General features: G+C 44.5%; 1 protein-coding gene across 1 annotated transcript in view; it reads left to right on the top strand.

Moving 5' to 3' along the window:
- The first annotated feature begins 757 nt into the window (after nucleotides 1-757).
- LOC128700381 (rhotekin-like) overlaps nucleotides 758-16572 on the top strand; it is a 102602-nt gene continuing 86787 nt past the window's right edge. Inside the window, exon 1 of the mRNA XM_053793557.2 lies at nucleotides 758-2058. Within this exon, the coding sequence (XP_053649532.2) occupies nucleotides 1225-2058 (834 nt within the window). The 5' untranslated portion in view covers nucleotides 758-1224. The remainder of the gene's footprint in view (nucleotides 2059-16572) is intronic.

Here is a 16572-nt window from a genome sequence, read left to right on the forward strand (position 1 = left end):
GTATCAAGTGTCTGGTATGCACTTACAAAGTGACGTAATGGAGTGTTGATGCTAAATTTGTGATCACATCTGAAATTGTATCAGTTTTTATTTATTACAGTGACATTAATTATTTTTATTGTGTTCTTAGAGTAGCCAAGTGGAGATCACTTCCCACTTCCTGCACGTGTCTTCCTCGTTGATATTGTTTGAGTCATGTTTACTGCACAAGGTTGTGTGTGTGTGTGTGTGTGAAGCATAGCTGCTCTCACACGCCACTGCACACGGCTTCACTCCGTCATCTTTTATTATTGTTAATGTAAAGCACTGAACCCACGTGGGTCATTCAGTGCAAGGAGTGTTCGAAGTTCATTTCTCTCCGTCCTCGAATCACTGCCCGATCCGTGACCAATTAGACTGTTGGATCCGCATCTTCACGGTGCTGCTGCCACCGCTGCACCTCCAGTGTTTCATTCGACTGTCAGACACACGTGTTCACTCGGAAGCATATTTTTCACCACGTGTTTGTATGTTTCCTGTGTGTGGCATACGTGACTACGTGTATGTGTGTGTGTGTACATGTACTCGCCTAGTTGTTCCAGCAGCGGTGTATATGGGTATAGAGAGGCTTCCTGATAAAGAATCATAACAATAAGAGTGAAGACATTATAAGCAGCATGTAAGAGTAAGAACGTTGAAATATGCGAGGGATGGTGAACATGGTGAGGGCAGACATGGTGAGGGTGGTGGTGTTCACCTTGTACTGAATGTTCCCTGTGCCGCTTTGCAGGTTATTATAACAATTTATTGACCTGAAGAGAATTTATATTTCAGTAAAAGTAAAGTTAGTGAACTCCAAAACTTTATTTACTAATTCAGATTAGTTGTGCTGTTGTAAACAGCCTTGAATGTTATGGTAAACATTTTCGTACAGACTTGTAAACTATATAATGTTTGTTTTGTGTATCAGGGTGCGATGTTGAACATGCCACACGTGAATCATTGGTCTCAGTAATACCAGGTTAGCTAACAAGACCAGTGACTATAATGTCAAATGAATCACATGATGTTTAGTGAGAGTGGTGGCTAATACATGCGAGACTTCCTTGTGGCATTATAAAAGTCAAAACTAGTCACCAGATAGACGTTGGCAAGTGTCTTGTCTTGAAGACGGTATTGCGAGTGTTGAAGGCGGTGTTGCGTGTGTTGAAGAGAGACGGAGTGACTTCTGAGGAGTGTAGCATCATGTCAGGTGTAGGGCCGGAGGCGTGGTCGTGTGGACGGCCTGTCTTCTACAACGTGTGTATCTCTCTAAGTAACATGTCTGGTCCCATCATCCACGAACACCCGCAGTCACCTACTGTTACTACCAGCAGTCACTCCACCCAAAGTCACGCCCATGCAACCTCTACCACACCCATACCCGCCCATACCGCCGCTGCCATGCCTCCACCTGCCCATACAGCTCCAGTTACGACGCAGCCCGCGGCCAACACACAGCACATAAGTCAGATAAAATGTGAAACGAACATGAGTGGTGATGAGGGAGGAAGTTATGGCTCGAGGAATGGGCAAGATAGTAAGTGTAGGTGCATGCTGGGCGGGGAGGTAAGTGCAGGACACAAGACAGTGATCACAGTGAGAGGCGGGGATGATGACGACAGTGATAATTTCAAGATAGGTACAGAAGAAAGGCGCTACAGCACTGTGGTGAGTGTGGGGTGGTGTGGGAGCCCGCTGTGCCCCTCCCGTACTCTTGAAAACTCCACTCACGAGGCTTCTCAAGGAGTGTGTGAGCCAGAACTCTTACTACTGAGGAAGGTGAGCCACACCAGCGACTACAGCATCAGCTCCTCTGACTCCTCCGCCACCTCTGCCTCGCCCACACCAACAAAACTCACCATAGACAACGCCCACGACTCTGACTACTTCGGCTCATCCTCCGAGGAGGAAGAGGAGGACAGTGAAGATGAGGACCTTCAGGCCAGGCTACGGGCAGCCATTGCCAGGCTACAAGCTGAGGAGCAGCGAATGGGCATGCGACGACCGCGTGCCTGGAGAAGGCGAGCTCCTATCAAGGTAAGTCACCTACCTTTTCTTGTGTTACCCAGCCGCCGCCGTTGCTGCTGCTATCACTTGCACGAGCTAAAGTTTCATAATTCATGATTTTATATTAGCTCCATATCTCCTGTTTTTTTTTTTTATCTTCCCACTATCAGGTACCCCTCTGTGAATATTGCTTTTTATCTGCTATAGTTATGATGTGTATGTGGTTTACTACTGTCCTCAAAGTTGGCACTTCTGTTATTGATGTCATGTACCTTCATGTCCATTATTCTGATCCTTCTGTCGTTCATTTTGTGCCGAGGCTTTTGTTGATGTCTTGGTGATATTAATGTGCTTTTGGTGGGAAGGCGAGTGAAGAAAGTAACAAGATGATGGAAGGGCCAGTTCATTACTGCTACAGAAACCTACCACATATCTGTTGGCCAACCTTAACTTCACGTGTGCCTTTAGACACCACTTATGCCGCTTTCAGGCCATAGTGCTTTGATTTTTTTTTCCTGACAAATGACCTAACACCAGATTTTAGCTGGTAATACTTGCCCATCTTAGTGAGCTGTAGTTGGCCCCTCTGGAGTCTCTTCTTTTCCGCCCCTCCCACCTTAGTTTTTCTTCTTGTAGTCCCACGATTCATTCAGAGATAAGTTGATGTTTAGTGAGCATTGCTATTATGTGGTGTGCAAAGGATCAAATATAACACAAACAAAGAATTTTTGACAACTTTTACTTCATGTTAGTGTTGTACGAATAATAAAATCAATGCTACATTAACACTAAGATAGTCATTGCCTGTTAAAACTGTTTATGTAAACATTGGTCAGCTATCATCATGTGAGGTGCACGCACTCATACCGGAAGTACAAGTTACGCCAGTTATTACACACAAGCTGGTGACTTAATGTGTAAGACCACCAGTATGTTACCTAACAGAAGTTTATGAGGTGTGGGTACACAACTTGCCTTCTTTCTACATATGCTTGCGTGCGTGTTTATACCAGTTTGAGTTTTACGAGTTTTGTGATTGTGAGGAAGTTTGTGTGAGGTGAGTGTATGCAGCTTAACTAGTGTGTGTGGCTGTCAGATGGATTAGGTATATAGGTTGTCAGGTTAGGTACATAAAGCTATATAATGTTCCCACTGACGGATTTCGAGGGCTCCTCTACATTACTAGCTCGGTGTTTGGCTAAGCTTTGTGGAGTGCATATTTAGTCATGCTGTTGCTGTCAGCTGCTCGCTGACTGTCATCACACACAGGTTGAGCTGGCGCTTGAAGACGTCTATCTGTCATCCGACATTTGTGATATCTACTGGAAGCAAGTTGAAGTTTCCACCAAGTGTGTTGACTTTGTTCTCTTATTGTGCCGATAGCGCCCCCAGGTTTTTAATGAATTTACACATCCTCCCATATATCTCACTCCGGTAAGTTAAGGTGTGCAGATTTGGGACTTAGACCTCAAATATCTTCAAGGTGTACATTATTAGGTATCTCTTCTCCATTCCAAAGAGTATATTCCAAGTACTTTGAGTCATTCCCCTGTATGACCCCTTTTGAGTTTAGCGCTTAGTTATGATTATAATAATTGAGGCTTTATTGGCTATACGGACAGTAAACTGCTTTGAACACACACGTACTCATAGCTCTCTTCAAAGTAGGAAAGACATCAGAGCACGTTAAATGACCCCTACGGATTTAGCTCTTCCCCTCAAATAAAACAAATAAACTGGCGTTGTTTTGAAAGTTCTCATTATGGTCCACTCATTTTTTCTGGCCTCTGCTGCACTTGCTTTGTGTTCTTTAGATTCCTATGTCCTTTACTTGTTGATTCATAAAGGTATTGTAGAAGATGGGTACTGCAGGAGGAGCTGTGTGGTAGGAGAGGATCAGGTATCAGCAAAACTTCCTGTCAGACCCGTTGGCATGGCGAGGTGGCGAGCCATGGTGATTGTTATTCAGGAGTGACAGTCTTGATCTGCCCCACCAACCCGGCTACACGCCAAAACACACTCACACATTCATACGTACATCTTTATCTTAACATGGTTCCCTGCAATAGCCTCTCGCAAAATGCGTGAACCTCGACGACTGCGGTGTCAAGTGGCGCTGTTGGAACTGTGTTGGTGCAGGCACTACACTTGCGGTCGTTAAGTACCTCTCAAACTGAAATATGGCGTCCTACCCGAAACTTCCCTTGTCCCCACCTACCTCTGCTGCTGCTCTGCGAGGACCCTCAGTATCGATATACCTGTGAAGGAATTTTCATCAACGATAAATTTAACACTAACGAAGGAATTAGTGCTTGCTTTCGTTTATCATAACCTGTGAAGTGGTTGTTGGAGTGTCTCGATCAGTGACAAGTTGATATACTTGTGAGCGGGAACTAGCATTTACATAATGATCGTGCTGTTGTCGTAACAACTGATGGACACCTAATTGGAGCTTAAGATAACTTAAGTGTGGAGGTTAGGCTAGCAACAGGTGTAGCATTTGTACCTGGGTGGTTCCGTGACATGTGATCTTGTGGTGAAATGGAGTCCTCGGGTTGAGGTAGTGCTCACTCCACTCTTGTAACACTCGCACTAACTTGAAGCATATTAACATTACTTGCTAATGTAAATACTTATATAAATACTTGTATAGCTGCGTAATTGTATTTGATTTATGTATCTTTTAACATAATGGCTAATGTGCCATCTATGTTGAATACAGTAGTATGAAGTACTCTTGAAAATGTACTGTTGAAGGAACCCCAAACGGCATTATATTAGGAAGTCACTCGTAGCAAAATATTGCATTCATGTGTGATTATCCTCCAGAAGTGCTGTGGTAGTCTATTTCCCATAAGAGCGAGAGTTTTAATGAAGAGCTGGCGGTATTGATACCTGTTATGCAGAGGGACGAGTAGTACCTTCCTGCACCAAGTATTGCATTAAGTTATTAAAGTGTTGAGTAAGAAGTGGTCTCCACATGCCTGTGCCATCATGCTGGAATACTTGCGCTCTAGACGATGGTCCCACCTAGACTTCGGCTCGCCTAATATCACAGGCACCTACACGCCCCTTGCTTCTGCTCCTCTCGCTTCCACGCTCCGTACTTCTACGACCAGTAACTCCACACTTGCACACCGTACTAATACAACCAGTAATCATACAACCCGTGTTTCTACGTGCAGCACCTCAACACCCCGTACTTCTACGTCCGGTAACTCTGCACCCCTTACTTCTACGTCCAGTAACCCCACATATTCTGTTACAACGTCCAGCAGCTCCACAACTCGTACTGCCCCTACTTCGTCCTCCAGCAACAGCAGCATCCATCTCACCTCTACCTCATGTACCTCGTCTAATGCTCATTCTACCAGCAGCAGCAGCAGCAGCAGCACTCCCAGACTTAAACCAGCCTGCACCATCGCCATACCTTGTTCATTGTCAGTATCTACCAACGTTAATATCACTACCACCTCGTCATGGCCATGTGTGTGCACCTCAGCCCCCACTCCCACTGTGTTGGGTGCATCTCCGTCCCTTTCTTCCAGAATACACAGCACCAATCTCAGTAGGTACGCCACCAACACCCATAGACACACCATTGGCACCAACTGGCAAACCACCAGCGCCTCGCGGTACAACTGGCACGCCCCTGTTACTACTGTATATGGAACCAGCGCCAGTAAGCAAGCCAACGTTCGCTGTGTCTCCTTGCCGGAGTTTGGCAGGTTTAGGAAGGTCGGTTATGTTGTAATGAAGAGCTTCCCTGTAGTATAGTAGTGAGGCTTCTCTGGTCTACGCTGGGGCAGCTTCCCTGTAGTATAGTAGTGAGGCTTCTCTGGTCTACGCTGGGGCTATGAAATTACCTAACATACTGCATTGTTTTTACTGCTTTATTTATTTTGCTTTGATTATCTATCCTTAGCAATGCTGAAAATCTTTACCAACTATTTTCTCCATTTCTAGTGTGTGTGTGTGTGTGTGTGTGTGTGTGTGTGTGTGTGTGTGTACTCACCTATTTGTGGTTGCAGGGGTCGAGTCTTAGCTCCTGGCCCCGCCTCTTTACTGGTTGCTACTGGGCCATCTCTCTCCCCGCTCCATGAGCTTTATCAAACCTCGTCTTAAAACTGTGTATGGTTCCTGCCTCCACTACGTCATTTTCTAGGCTATTCCACTGCCTTACAACTCTATGACTGAAGAAATACTTCCTAATATCTCTCTGACTCATTTGTGTTTTCAACTTCCAATTGTGGCCTCTTGTTCCTGTGTCCCCTCCCTGGAATATCCTGTCTTTGTCCACCTTGTCTATTCCATGCAGTATTTTATATGTCGTTATCATGTCTCCCCTGACCCTCCTGTCCTCCAGTGTCGTCAGGCCGATTTCCCTTAATCTTTCTTCATAGGACATTCCCCTTAGCTCTGGAACTAACCTTGTCGCAAACCTTTGTACTTTCTCTAGTTTCTTGACGTGCTTTATCAAGTGCAGGTGCTGCATACTCCAGTATGGGCCTGACATACACGGTGTACAGTGTCTTGAACGATTCCTTACTAAGGTATCGGAATGCTGTTCTCAGGTTTGCCAGGCGCCCATATGCTGCAGCAGTTATCTGATTGATGTGTACTTCCGGAGACATGCTCGGTGTTATACTCACCCCAAGATCTTTCTCCTTGAGTGAGGTTTGCAGTCTTTGGCCACCTAGCCTATACTCTGTCTGTGGTCTTCTGTGCCCTTCCCCTATCTTCATGACTTTGCATTTGGCAGGATTAAATTCGAGAAGCCATTTGCTGGACCAGGTGTCCAGTCTGTCCAGGTCTCTTTGAAGTCCTGCCTGGTCCTCATCAGATTTAATTCTCCTCATTAACTTCACATCATCTGCAAACAGGGACACTTCTGAGTCTAACCCTTCCATCATGTCGTTCACATATACCAAAAATAGCACTGGTCCTAGGACCGACCCCTGTGGGACCCCGCTCGTCACAGGTGCCCACTGTGATACATCATTACGTACCATGACCCTTTGTTGCCTCCCTGTTTACCTGGAGTTTACCTGGAGAGAGTTCCGGGGGTCAACGCCCCCGCGGCCCGGTCTGTGACCAGGCCTCCTGGTGGATCAGAGCCTGATCAACCAGGCTCTTGCTGCTGGCTGCACGCAAACCAACGTACGAGCCACAGCCCGGCTGATCCGGAACTGACTTTAGGTGCTTGTCCAGTGCCAGCTTGAAGACTGCCAGGGGTCTGTTGGTAATCCCCCTTATGTGTGCTGGGAGGCAGTTGAACAGTCTCGGGCCCCTGACACTTATTGTATGGTCTCTTAACGTGCTAGTGACACCCCTGCTTTTCATTTGGGGGGATGGTGCATCGTCTGCCAAGTCTTTTGCTTTCGTAGTGAGTGATTTTCGTGTGCAAGTTCGGTACTAGTCCCTCTAGGATTTTCCAGGTGTATATAATCATGTATCTCTCCCTCCTGCGTTCCAGGGAATACAGGTTTAGGAACCTCAAGCGCTCCCAATAATTGAGGTGTTTTATCTCCGTTATGCGCGCCGTGAAAGTTCTCTGTACATTTTCTAGGTCGGCAATTTCACCTGCCTTGAAAGGTGCTGTTAGTGTGCAGCAATATTCCAGCCTAGATAGAACAAGTGACCTGAAGAGTGTCATCATGGGCTTGGCCTCCCTAGTTTTGAAGGTTCTCATTATCCATCCTGTCATTTTTCTAGCAGGTATTCTCTGATCCATTGCAGTGCCCTTCCTGTTACATGCGCCTGATGCTCTAGCTTCTGCACTAATCTCTTGTGAGGAACTGTGTCAAAGGCCTTCTTGCAGTCCAAGAAGATGCAATTAACCCACCCCTCTCTCTCGTGTCTTACTTCTGTTATTTTATCATAAAACTCCAGAAGGTTTGTGACACAGGATTTGCCTTCCGTGAATCCGTGCTGGTTGGCATTTATACTCTTGTTCCGTTCCAGGTGCTCCACCACTCTCCTCCTGATAATCTTCTCCATAATTTTGCATACTATACACGTCAATGACACAGGTCTATAGTTTAGTGCCTCTTTTCTGTCTCCTTTTTTAAAGGAGTGTGTGTGTGTGTGTGTGTGTGTGTGTGTGTGTGTGTGTGTGTGTGTGTGTGTGCGTGTGCGCGTGTACTCACCTATTTGTGGTTGCAGGGGTCGAGTCCTAGCTCCTGGCCACACCTCTTCACCGGTTTCTACTGGGTACTCTCTCTCCCCGCTCGGTGTGTGTGTGTGTGTGTGTGTGTGTGTGTACTCACTCACCTAGTTGTACTCGCCTAGTTGAGGTTGCAGGGGTCGAGTCCAAGCTCCTGGCCCCGCCTCTTCACTGGTCGCTACTTGGTCACACTCCCTGAACCGTGAGCTTTATCATACCTCTGCTTATAGCTATGTATGGATCCTGCCTCCACTACATCGCTTCCCAAACTATTCCACTTCCTGACTACTCTGTGACTGAAGAAATACTTCCTAACATCCATGTGATTCATCTGTGTCTTCAACTTCCAACTGTGTCCCCTTGTTGCTGTGTCCCATCTCTGGAACATCCTGTCTTTGTCCACCTTGTCAATTCCTCTCGGTATTTTGTATGTCGTTATCATGTCCCCCCTATCTCTCCTGTCCTCCAGTGTCGTCAGGTTGATTTCCCTTAACCTCTCCTCGTAGGACATACCTCTTATCTCTGGGACTAGTCTTGTTGCAAACCTTTGCACTTTTAGTTTCTTTACGTGCTTGGCTAGGTGTGGGTTCCAAACTGTGTGTGTGTGTGTGTGTACTCACCTAATTGTGGTTGCAGGGGTCGAGACTCAGCTCCTGGCCCCGCCTCTTCACTGATCGCTACTGGGTCCTCTCTCTCTCGCTGTGTGTGTGTGTGTGTGTGTGTGTGTGCGTGCGTGTAGAACAACCACGATGAAAAAATAGTGAAATTCCAAGCGCTTTCGTGACTTCTCACATTATCAAGGAACTATATAGTTCCATGATAATGTGAGAAGTCACGAATGCGCTTGGAATTTCACTATTCTTTGACAGTGGTTTATATATATATATATATATATATATATATATATTATATATATATATATTATATATATATATATATATATATATATATATATATATATATTGTGTGTTGTGTGTTCATGTATTTATTTACTTTAAAGATACAGTAAATAAATTATTGAATAACTCATAGGACACAATTCATTTAGTTTAGTTACCCATGAAATACTATTGAAGAAACTGTACATAATTTTCATCCTAAAGAAAATGACTTGATAGGAGTTACTTGGTGATAGTAAGTATTCTCTTATGTTTTAGTACAGTGAGTAGCAGTATATTATAACTTTATATTGATATAAATAAAAGTTGCCTATAGTACTGGATATAGTTCTTATAAATTAATTAATAAAGGCCTTGTTATTGGTGCATCTGTTATGGCAGCTTGGTCAGGGGTCTATCAACCCCCAGAATGCAACTTGGGGTTTGCTGATAAGCCTTATCTCCTATTAATATTTTGGTTTGATGAAGAGGGCCTCAGTGCGAGACCGAAATATACAGTTGGCTTTTAATTCTTGTTTTTTCTCCATGTGAGTTCGTTTGTGCCATGATCTGGTGGCTCGGTGAAGCTTTATGCTTCCTCCAAAAGAACATTCTGGGTGAGATACACTTAGTTGAAAGATGTAACTGACGGTCACAGACCGGGCCGCGGGGGCGTTGACCCCCGGAACTCTCTCCAGGTAAACTCCAGGTATGTGGACAGTGAGAAACGTGTGAAGTACGATGCTTTATGTGGACTTTTCTCTCTTCAGTTTTATTCAGGTTCGAGGATTACGTTCAGCATTATAAATACTCTTGGCAGGAGAGGGGGACGTAGGTGTGACGTCAGAAGTGAACACACTTTGGTGCATATACAGATACACACTGTATATACACTGTACACTGAAAGATACTGTATATACACTGTACACTGAAAGATACTGTATATACACTGTACACTGAAAGATACTGTATATACACTGTACACTGAAAGATACTGTATATACACTGTACACTGAAAGATACTGTATATACACTACACTGAAAGATACTGTATATACACTGTACACTGAAAGATACTGTATATACACTACACTGAAAGATACTGTATATACACTGTACACTGAAAGATACTGTATATGTACACTGCAAGACACAAACACGTCTTGATGTTTTTATTTTCTTCAAACCTAAGATTGGACATTACATTTTTGTATACGTTTAAGTGTATATTGTACAACTGTAACATTAAAGGCGTCTTGGAACTCATTAATAGTTGCCACAGAATTTGTTTTGTATAGTTATCTTAACGCCACTGCTTACATTAATCATTATAAATGTGTAATACCAAGACAAGTGTTGTTTACATAAAATTTGTCCTTGACGAGTTTCTCTTCAGATCCTCAGTCATGTCCAAGAAAACTTGTTCAGTGTAGAGAATGTGTAAAGATTTTGACGGGTAACTTGTGTATTGAGACTATTTCGTTGCATCTACAATCTGATTGCTGTTATCCTACCTGAACTCTTTTCAAAGCCCAGCTCTGTCAATACTACCTTGAACAGCCTGTTAACTTGTAGAGATCTAGTGCTGCTAGGTAAACTAGAACTATAAGTTGACTTCTCTATATTTTTGTATCCACTAAAGCAGTATTTTGTATTGAAGTGTGTAGACAAAATGTTTATTCATTTATAATGACAGAGAGAGAGAGATGATGCGGGTTTGTGGAGATGTAGCGTGCAGGTGTTTACCTGCTTAATTTGTTTAAACACTTAGATGACTCGCTCAGTGATACTGGCACTAGGATCGTGGCGCAGCAAAACTGTGCAGGATAGACACACATGGTGTTCCATGGTGCTGTTAGTACACTAAGATAGAAAACAGTAAGTGTCCGGGGCCCAAGACTGTTCAACAGCCTCACACCAGGCATAATGGGAATTACCAGTAGACTCCTGGCTGCCTTCAAGGGGAACTGGACATGTACCTAAGTCGGTAACAAATCAGTCGGGCTGTAGTTCGTACGTTGGACTTCGTACGGCCAGTAGTAACAACCTATTTGATCAGGCCCTGATCCACCGGGAGGCCTGGTCAAGGACTGGGCCGCGGGGGCGTTGACCCCTGGAACACCCTTCAGGTATACTCCAGGAACACGACAGTAGGTATCACTGCCCTACCTCCAGGAACACGACAGTAGGTATCACTGTCCTACCTCCAGGAACACGACAGTAGGTATCACTGACCTACCTCCAGGAACACGACAGTAGGTATCACTGACCTACCTCCAGGAACACGACAGTAGGTATCACTGACCTACCTCCAGGAGCACGACAGTAGGTGTCACTGTCCTACCTCCAGGAGCACGACAGTAGGTATCACTGTCCTACCTCCAGGAACACGACAGTAGGTATCACTGTCCTACCTCCAGGAACACGACAGTAGGTATCACTGTCCTACCTCCAGGAACACGACAGTAGGTATCACTGTCCTACCTCCAGGAACACGACAGTAGGTATCACTGTCCTACCTCCAGGAACACGACAGTAGGTATCACTGTCCTACCTCCAGGAACACGACAGTAGGTATCACTGTCCTACCTCCAGGAACACGACAGTAGGTATCACTGACCTACCTCCAGGAACACGACAGTAGGTATCACTGACCTACCTCCAGGAACACGACAGTAGGTATCACACCTACCTCCAGGAACACGACAGTAGGTATCACTGGCCTACCTCCAGGAACACGACAGTAGGTATCACTGGCCTACCTCCAGGAACACGACAGTAGGTATCACACCTACCTCCAGGAACACGACAGTAGGTATCACTGGCCTACCTCCAGGAACACGACAGTAGGTATCACTGGCCTACCTCCAGGAACACGACAGTAGGTATCACTGTCCTACCTCCAGGAACACGACAGTAGGTATCACTGGACTACCTCCAGGAACACGACAGTAGGTATCAGTGACCTACCTCCAGGAACACGACAGTAGGTATCACTGGCCTACCCCCAGGAGCACGACAGTAGGTATCAGTGACCTACCTCCAGGAGCACGACAGTAGGTATCACTGGCCTACCCCCAGGAGCACGACAGTAGGTATCAGTGACCTACCTCCAGGAACACGACAGTAGGTATCACTGGCCTACCCCCAGGAGCACGACAGTAGGTATCAGTGACCTACCTCCAGGAACACGACAGTAGGTATCACTGGCCTACCCCCAGGAGCACGACAGTAGGTATCAGTGACCTACCTCCAGGAGCACGACAGTAGGTATCAATGACCTACACTTGCTGAGCTCTGTGCTCTGAGTCGTGTTAAGGAAGTTGCAATATGTACTTCATTCATTTGTGACCTGATAGACCAGGACTGACCGGAGGGTTCTCTTGATTATTATTATTACTATCATTATTATTATTAATTTATGTTTAACGCTCAACCCATGTGGGTTATTCGGCGCAAGACGTGGAGGCTCGATACTTCGTCTTCAGCTTCCTCTGGTAAATTGAGGGGAGCAGGGGCGGGTGGTAAGGGAGGGGGAGAGGGTCATAATTGGTGTCTCGTCTACCGGATGTTTGTTTCTCACTGTTCACATTAATGACATCACAGTGACATCATGCAACACTCGTGTCATACACCATCTAGAATAACAAAGATGTGTGAGCCAAGTGCTAGCCCAGTATAAATATCCTCTTCCTGTGGACTGTTGACAGATATATTGTGGAAGGCTATTATTATTATTATTATTATTATTATTATTATTATTATTATTATTATACTGGGGAAGCGCTAAACAAGCAATGGGTTGTACAGCACCTGGGGGAATGGAAGGCAACCAGGTTCGATGCAAGGAAAGTGAGATCCAATTCCTTGGATGAAGAGCCTCTCACCAGCATGAAGGAATCTCCGTTGAGGAGGTTAATTTAGGTAAGGTTCGTCAGGAAACAGCACAAGTGTTTCCTGACGCGGGTCTTAGATGATATACCGTTGGAGTCTTTGGTTATAGTTATAACCATTTTTTCCCCGTTGAGATATGGAAGGGAAGCCGTGTTATGCAGTGGGTTGAGCACAGTACCCTGACTGTTGCCAACACCTAAGTTTATATAGGTATAAGTACACACAAATATAATTATCATATATTGTGTAAATTGCCTAGGATAACCCAAAAAAAGTGTACAGTTATTACAATATTGATTGTACTGTGGTAAAACCTTGTTACATTGTGTGTACTCACTACCCATGTTAGTTCCTCCCTTCCTTGCTTACCTCAAGTTAACGATACACATTACATTTCACCTTCAGATCAATTAGAGACTGACTTGCCGTGCTTAACCAGCATATGGGTGTTTTTAAATATATCACTTATATTCGCCCTCAGTGCACAGTGAACTACGAATTACACATTTAATAAACATCAGTCCATACTGAACTATTAATATGGTCAGGACGAACTGAAACGCCACCTATATATATATATATATATATATATATATATATATATATATATATATATATATATATATATATATATATATATATAATTTTGGTTGTAAATGGTATGGTGATACGGACAAGCTGGAAAATGAAACCAATGTACATTTCACGTTTCTAGTAAAAACATTTGGTATATTTGCAGGTAAGGCAGAAGGCTGTCACTAAAGTGGTTTTTATGAAGGAGTTGGTGCGTACCTCGTAAGGTAAGACCTACTTACCCATCACCCCTGAACCCTGAGGTAAGACTTTCTAAGTTACCCCAAGTTTGTTTCAAGTGCCAAGTTTGCCCCCAAGTTTGTTAGTGTCTGAAGTAAGACTTTCTAATCAAGTTTTCTACGTTGTGTTAAAAGGCTGAGCTTAAACCAGTACTAGGTCTTTGTTACTTCTATGTAAGAAGACACAACTAGAGTGACATTTTATTGGGGCAACGTTTCGCTCTCCAAGAGCTTTGTGAAGCTCCTGGAGAGCGAAACGTTGCCGAAATACAGTGAAACATTAGTTACACATGTCATTTTACCCAGCATATTGTCTGTAATTTATCATCGTTACTACCTGTGGTGGTTCGACTTGCTACTAGCTTAACTTTTCTAAACCTGCACTGCTGGATAAAGCTCACTCGTGGATGATAAGTTGTTTAATGCATATTTCATTGCATTAAGTGTCTTAACACGTGCTTATGTGATGGTCTAGCACTTGATAGTCATGTGCAGCTAGGCTCATGCTGGTAAACAGGTAAGTGGCCGCGTGTACCGCAAAGTTAGGCGAGGCCCACAACCTTCCTTACCATCAAGGTAAACCAGGTATGTGAATAGCGCTTTTGATTCGTCCTATTTGTAAGAAACTTGGTTAAGCTACAAGTGAATAAACGTTGTGTGCTAGTAGTGTGTGCACGTGAGTGAGTAGAATCAAGCGTAGTGCTAGGAGCATAATGTATACGGTGTCCAGTAGCTGGGAAAACGAGGGCAGACCGGATCCAAGCACAGGACGATAATATATACCATGGGTTGGGATGTTGACCTTGTTAAGTTTTCTCGTGTGAACACCCAAGTTTCTGTTGTAACCCCCCCCCCCCCGCACCTTTTAATTGCAAGTAACGAAATGAATAGTAAATAATAATAATAATGTGGCTGATTTAATTGAAGTATTACTAAATAGTGCTTATATTAACTTGTTTATTTTATACTGGTATTTGGTGTTTATATTTAGCCAAATAAACTTTAGGTTATGAATATAATACGACCATATTAATATAAGCAGTGGAAACAAGTGTTACAACGGAGACAGGTGGTGAAAGACACTGCTAGAGAGGGGAACTGAAGATGGCTGTTCCCAGGAGGCGGAATGTCTCACTGGACTTCTTTTCTCCTGTTGTCTATTTTTCCTCTAGTATAAACTGGTATTTACTAGTACTTTATTTAGCCAAAGTTTAAATCATTCACCTTAGGCCTTTCGTTTTGCAATCAACACATCAGGAGCTTGCAATGTTGCAGCAAAGAGGAGGTCCAGACAAATACGATCTCAGGAAGCTCCTTTGCTGGAACAAAGGAGCTTCCTGGTTACAAGACTCCTAGTGTATTTTGTCAGTGACTTAGGAGGGTGTCTGGATGCAGGTCTAGGCTTACACCCAACGATTTGGAGCTACACCCTTTCCTCGGATCAAACATAATTACCTCCCTCCCATTCTCCAAGCGACTGATGCTGTGAACGTGATGTAATAATATTTCTACAAGTACATGTACAAGATATACAGTCCTAGCTGACATCAGTGGCATACTTGTACAGTCCTAGCTGACATCAGTGACATACTACTAAATAGAAAACCGCTTGTTATGCAGAGCATTTCCCGCAAATTAGTTCAGTTTTGTCCCAGGATGCAACCCACACCAGTCGACTAACACCCAGATACCCATTTTACTGATGGGGAACATAGATAACCGATGTAAGGCAACACGTCCAATGTTTCTACCCTTGCCGGGAATCTAACCAGCAGTAACAGCCTGGTTGATCAGGCCCTGATCCACCGGGAGGCCTGGTCATGGACCGGGCCGCGGGGGCGTTGATCCCCGGAATAACCTCCAGGACCTCGCCGTGTGAAGCGAGAGCTTCAGCCACTAGCCACCACCATAATGGTGATGTGATAGTGTTGTAATGGTTGTGGCCATTATAATGGTGGTGGTAGGAGAAATCGTGATAATGATAGTTATCTACTTGGAGGGTATTCCGGGGATCAACGCCCCCGCAGCCCGGTCCATAACCAGGCCTCCTGGTGGCTCAGGGCCTGAGAAACAAGGCTGTTACAGCTGGCAGCACATAGTCCAGCGTACGAACCACAGCCTGGCTAATCTGGCACTTACTTTAGTTATCTGACCAGCTCCCTCTTGAAGACAACAAGGGGTCTATTGGTAATTCCCCTTATGGCTGGTGGGAAGCTGTTGAGCAGCGTTGGGCCCTGGACACTTATTGTGTTTTATCTTAGTGTGCTAATGGCGCCCCTACTTTTCGCTGGGGGTATGTTGCATCCCCTGCCAAGTTTTTTTTTGCTTTCGTAGGGAGTGATTTCTGTGTGCAGATTAGGGACCAGTCCCTCCAGGATCTTTCAGGTGTAGATTATGATGTATTTAACTCTGTTTACTACTGCTTTGTGTTCGATTGCCAGTTATCCCTTTAGCACGCATTTTGTGTGCTATTACACAATGATCGCACTTGTCAGAGGCTTTTGCAAAATCTGTGTATATTACATCTGCATTCTATTTGTTTTCCAATGCATCCAAGACCATATCATAGTGGTCCAGTAGTTGCGAGAGGCAGGAGCGACCTGCTCTGAACCCGTTGCCCTGGATTGTGCAATTGTTGGGAGTCCAAGTGGTTTGCTATCCTGCTTCTTAGAGCTCTTTCAAAGATTTTTGTGATGTGGGACGTTAAAGCTATTGGTCGATAGTTCTTTAAGATAAGATTTCGTTCGAATTTTTAACCCCGGAGGGTTAGCCACCCAGGATAACCCAAGAAAGT

Source organism: Cherax quadricarinatus, chromosome 71, assembly GCF_038502225.1.
Source record: "Cherax quadricarinatus isolate ZL_2023a chromosome 71, ASM3850222v1, whole genome shotgun sequence".
NCBI classification, from domain to species: Eukaryota; Metazoa; Arthropoda; class Malacostraca; order Decapoda; family Parastacidae; genus Cherax; species Cherax quadricarinatus.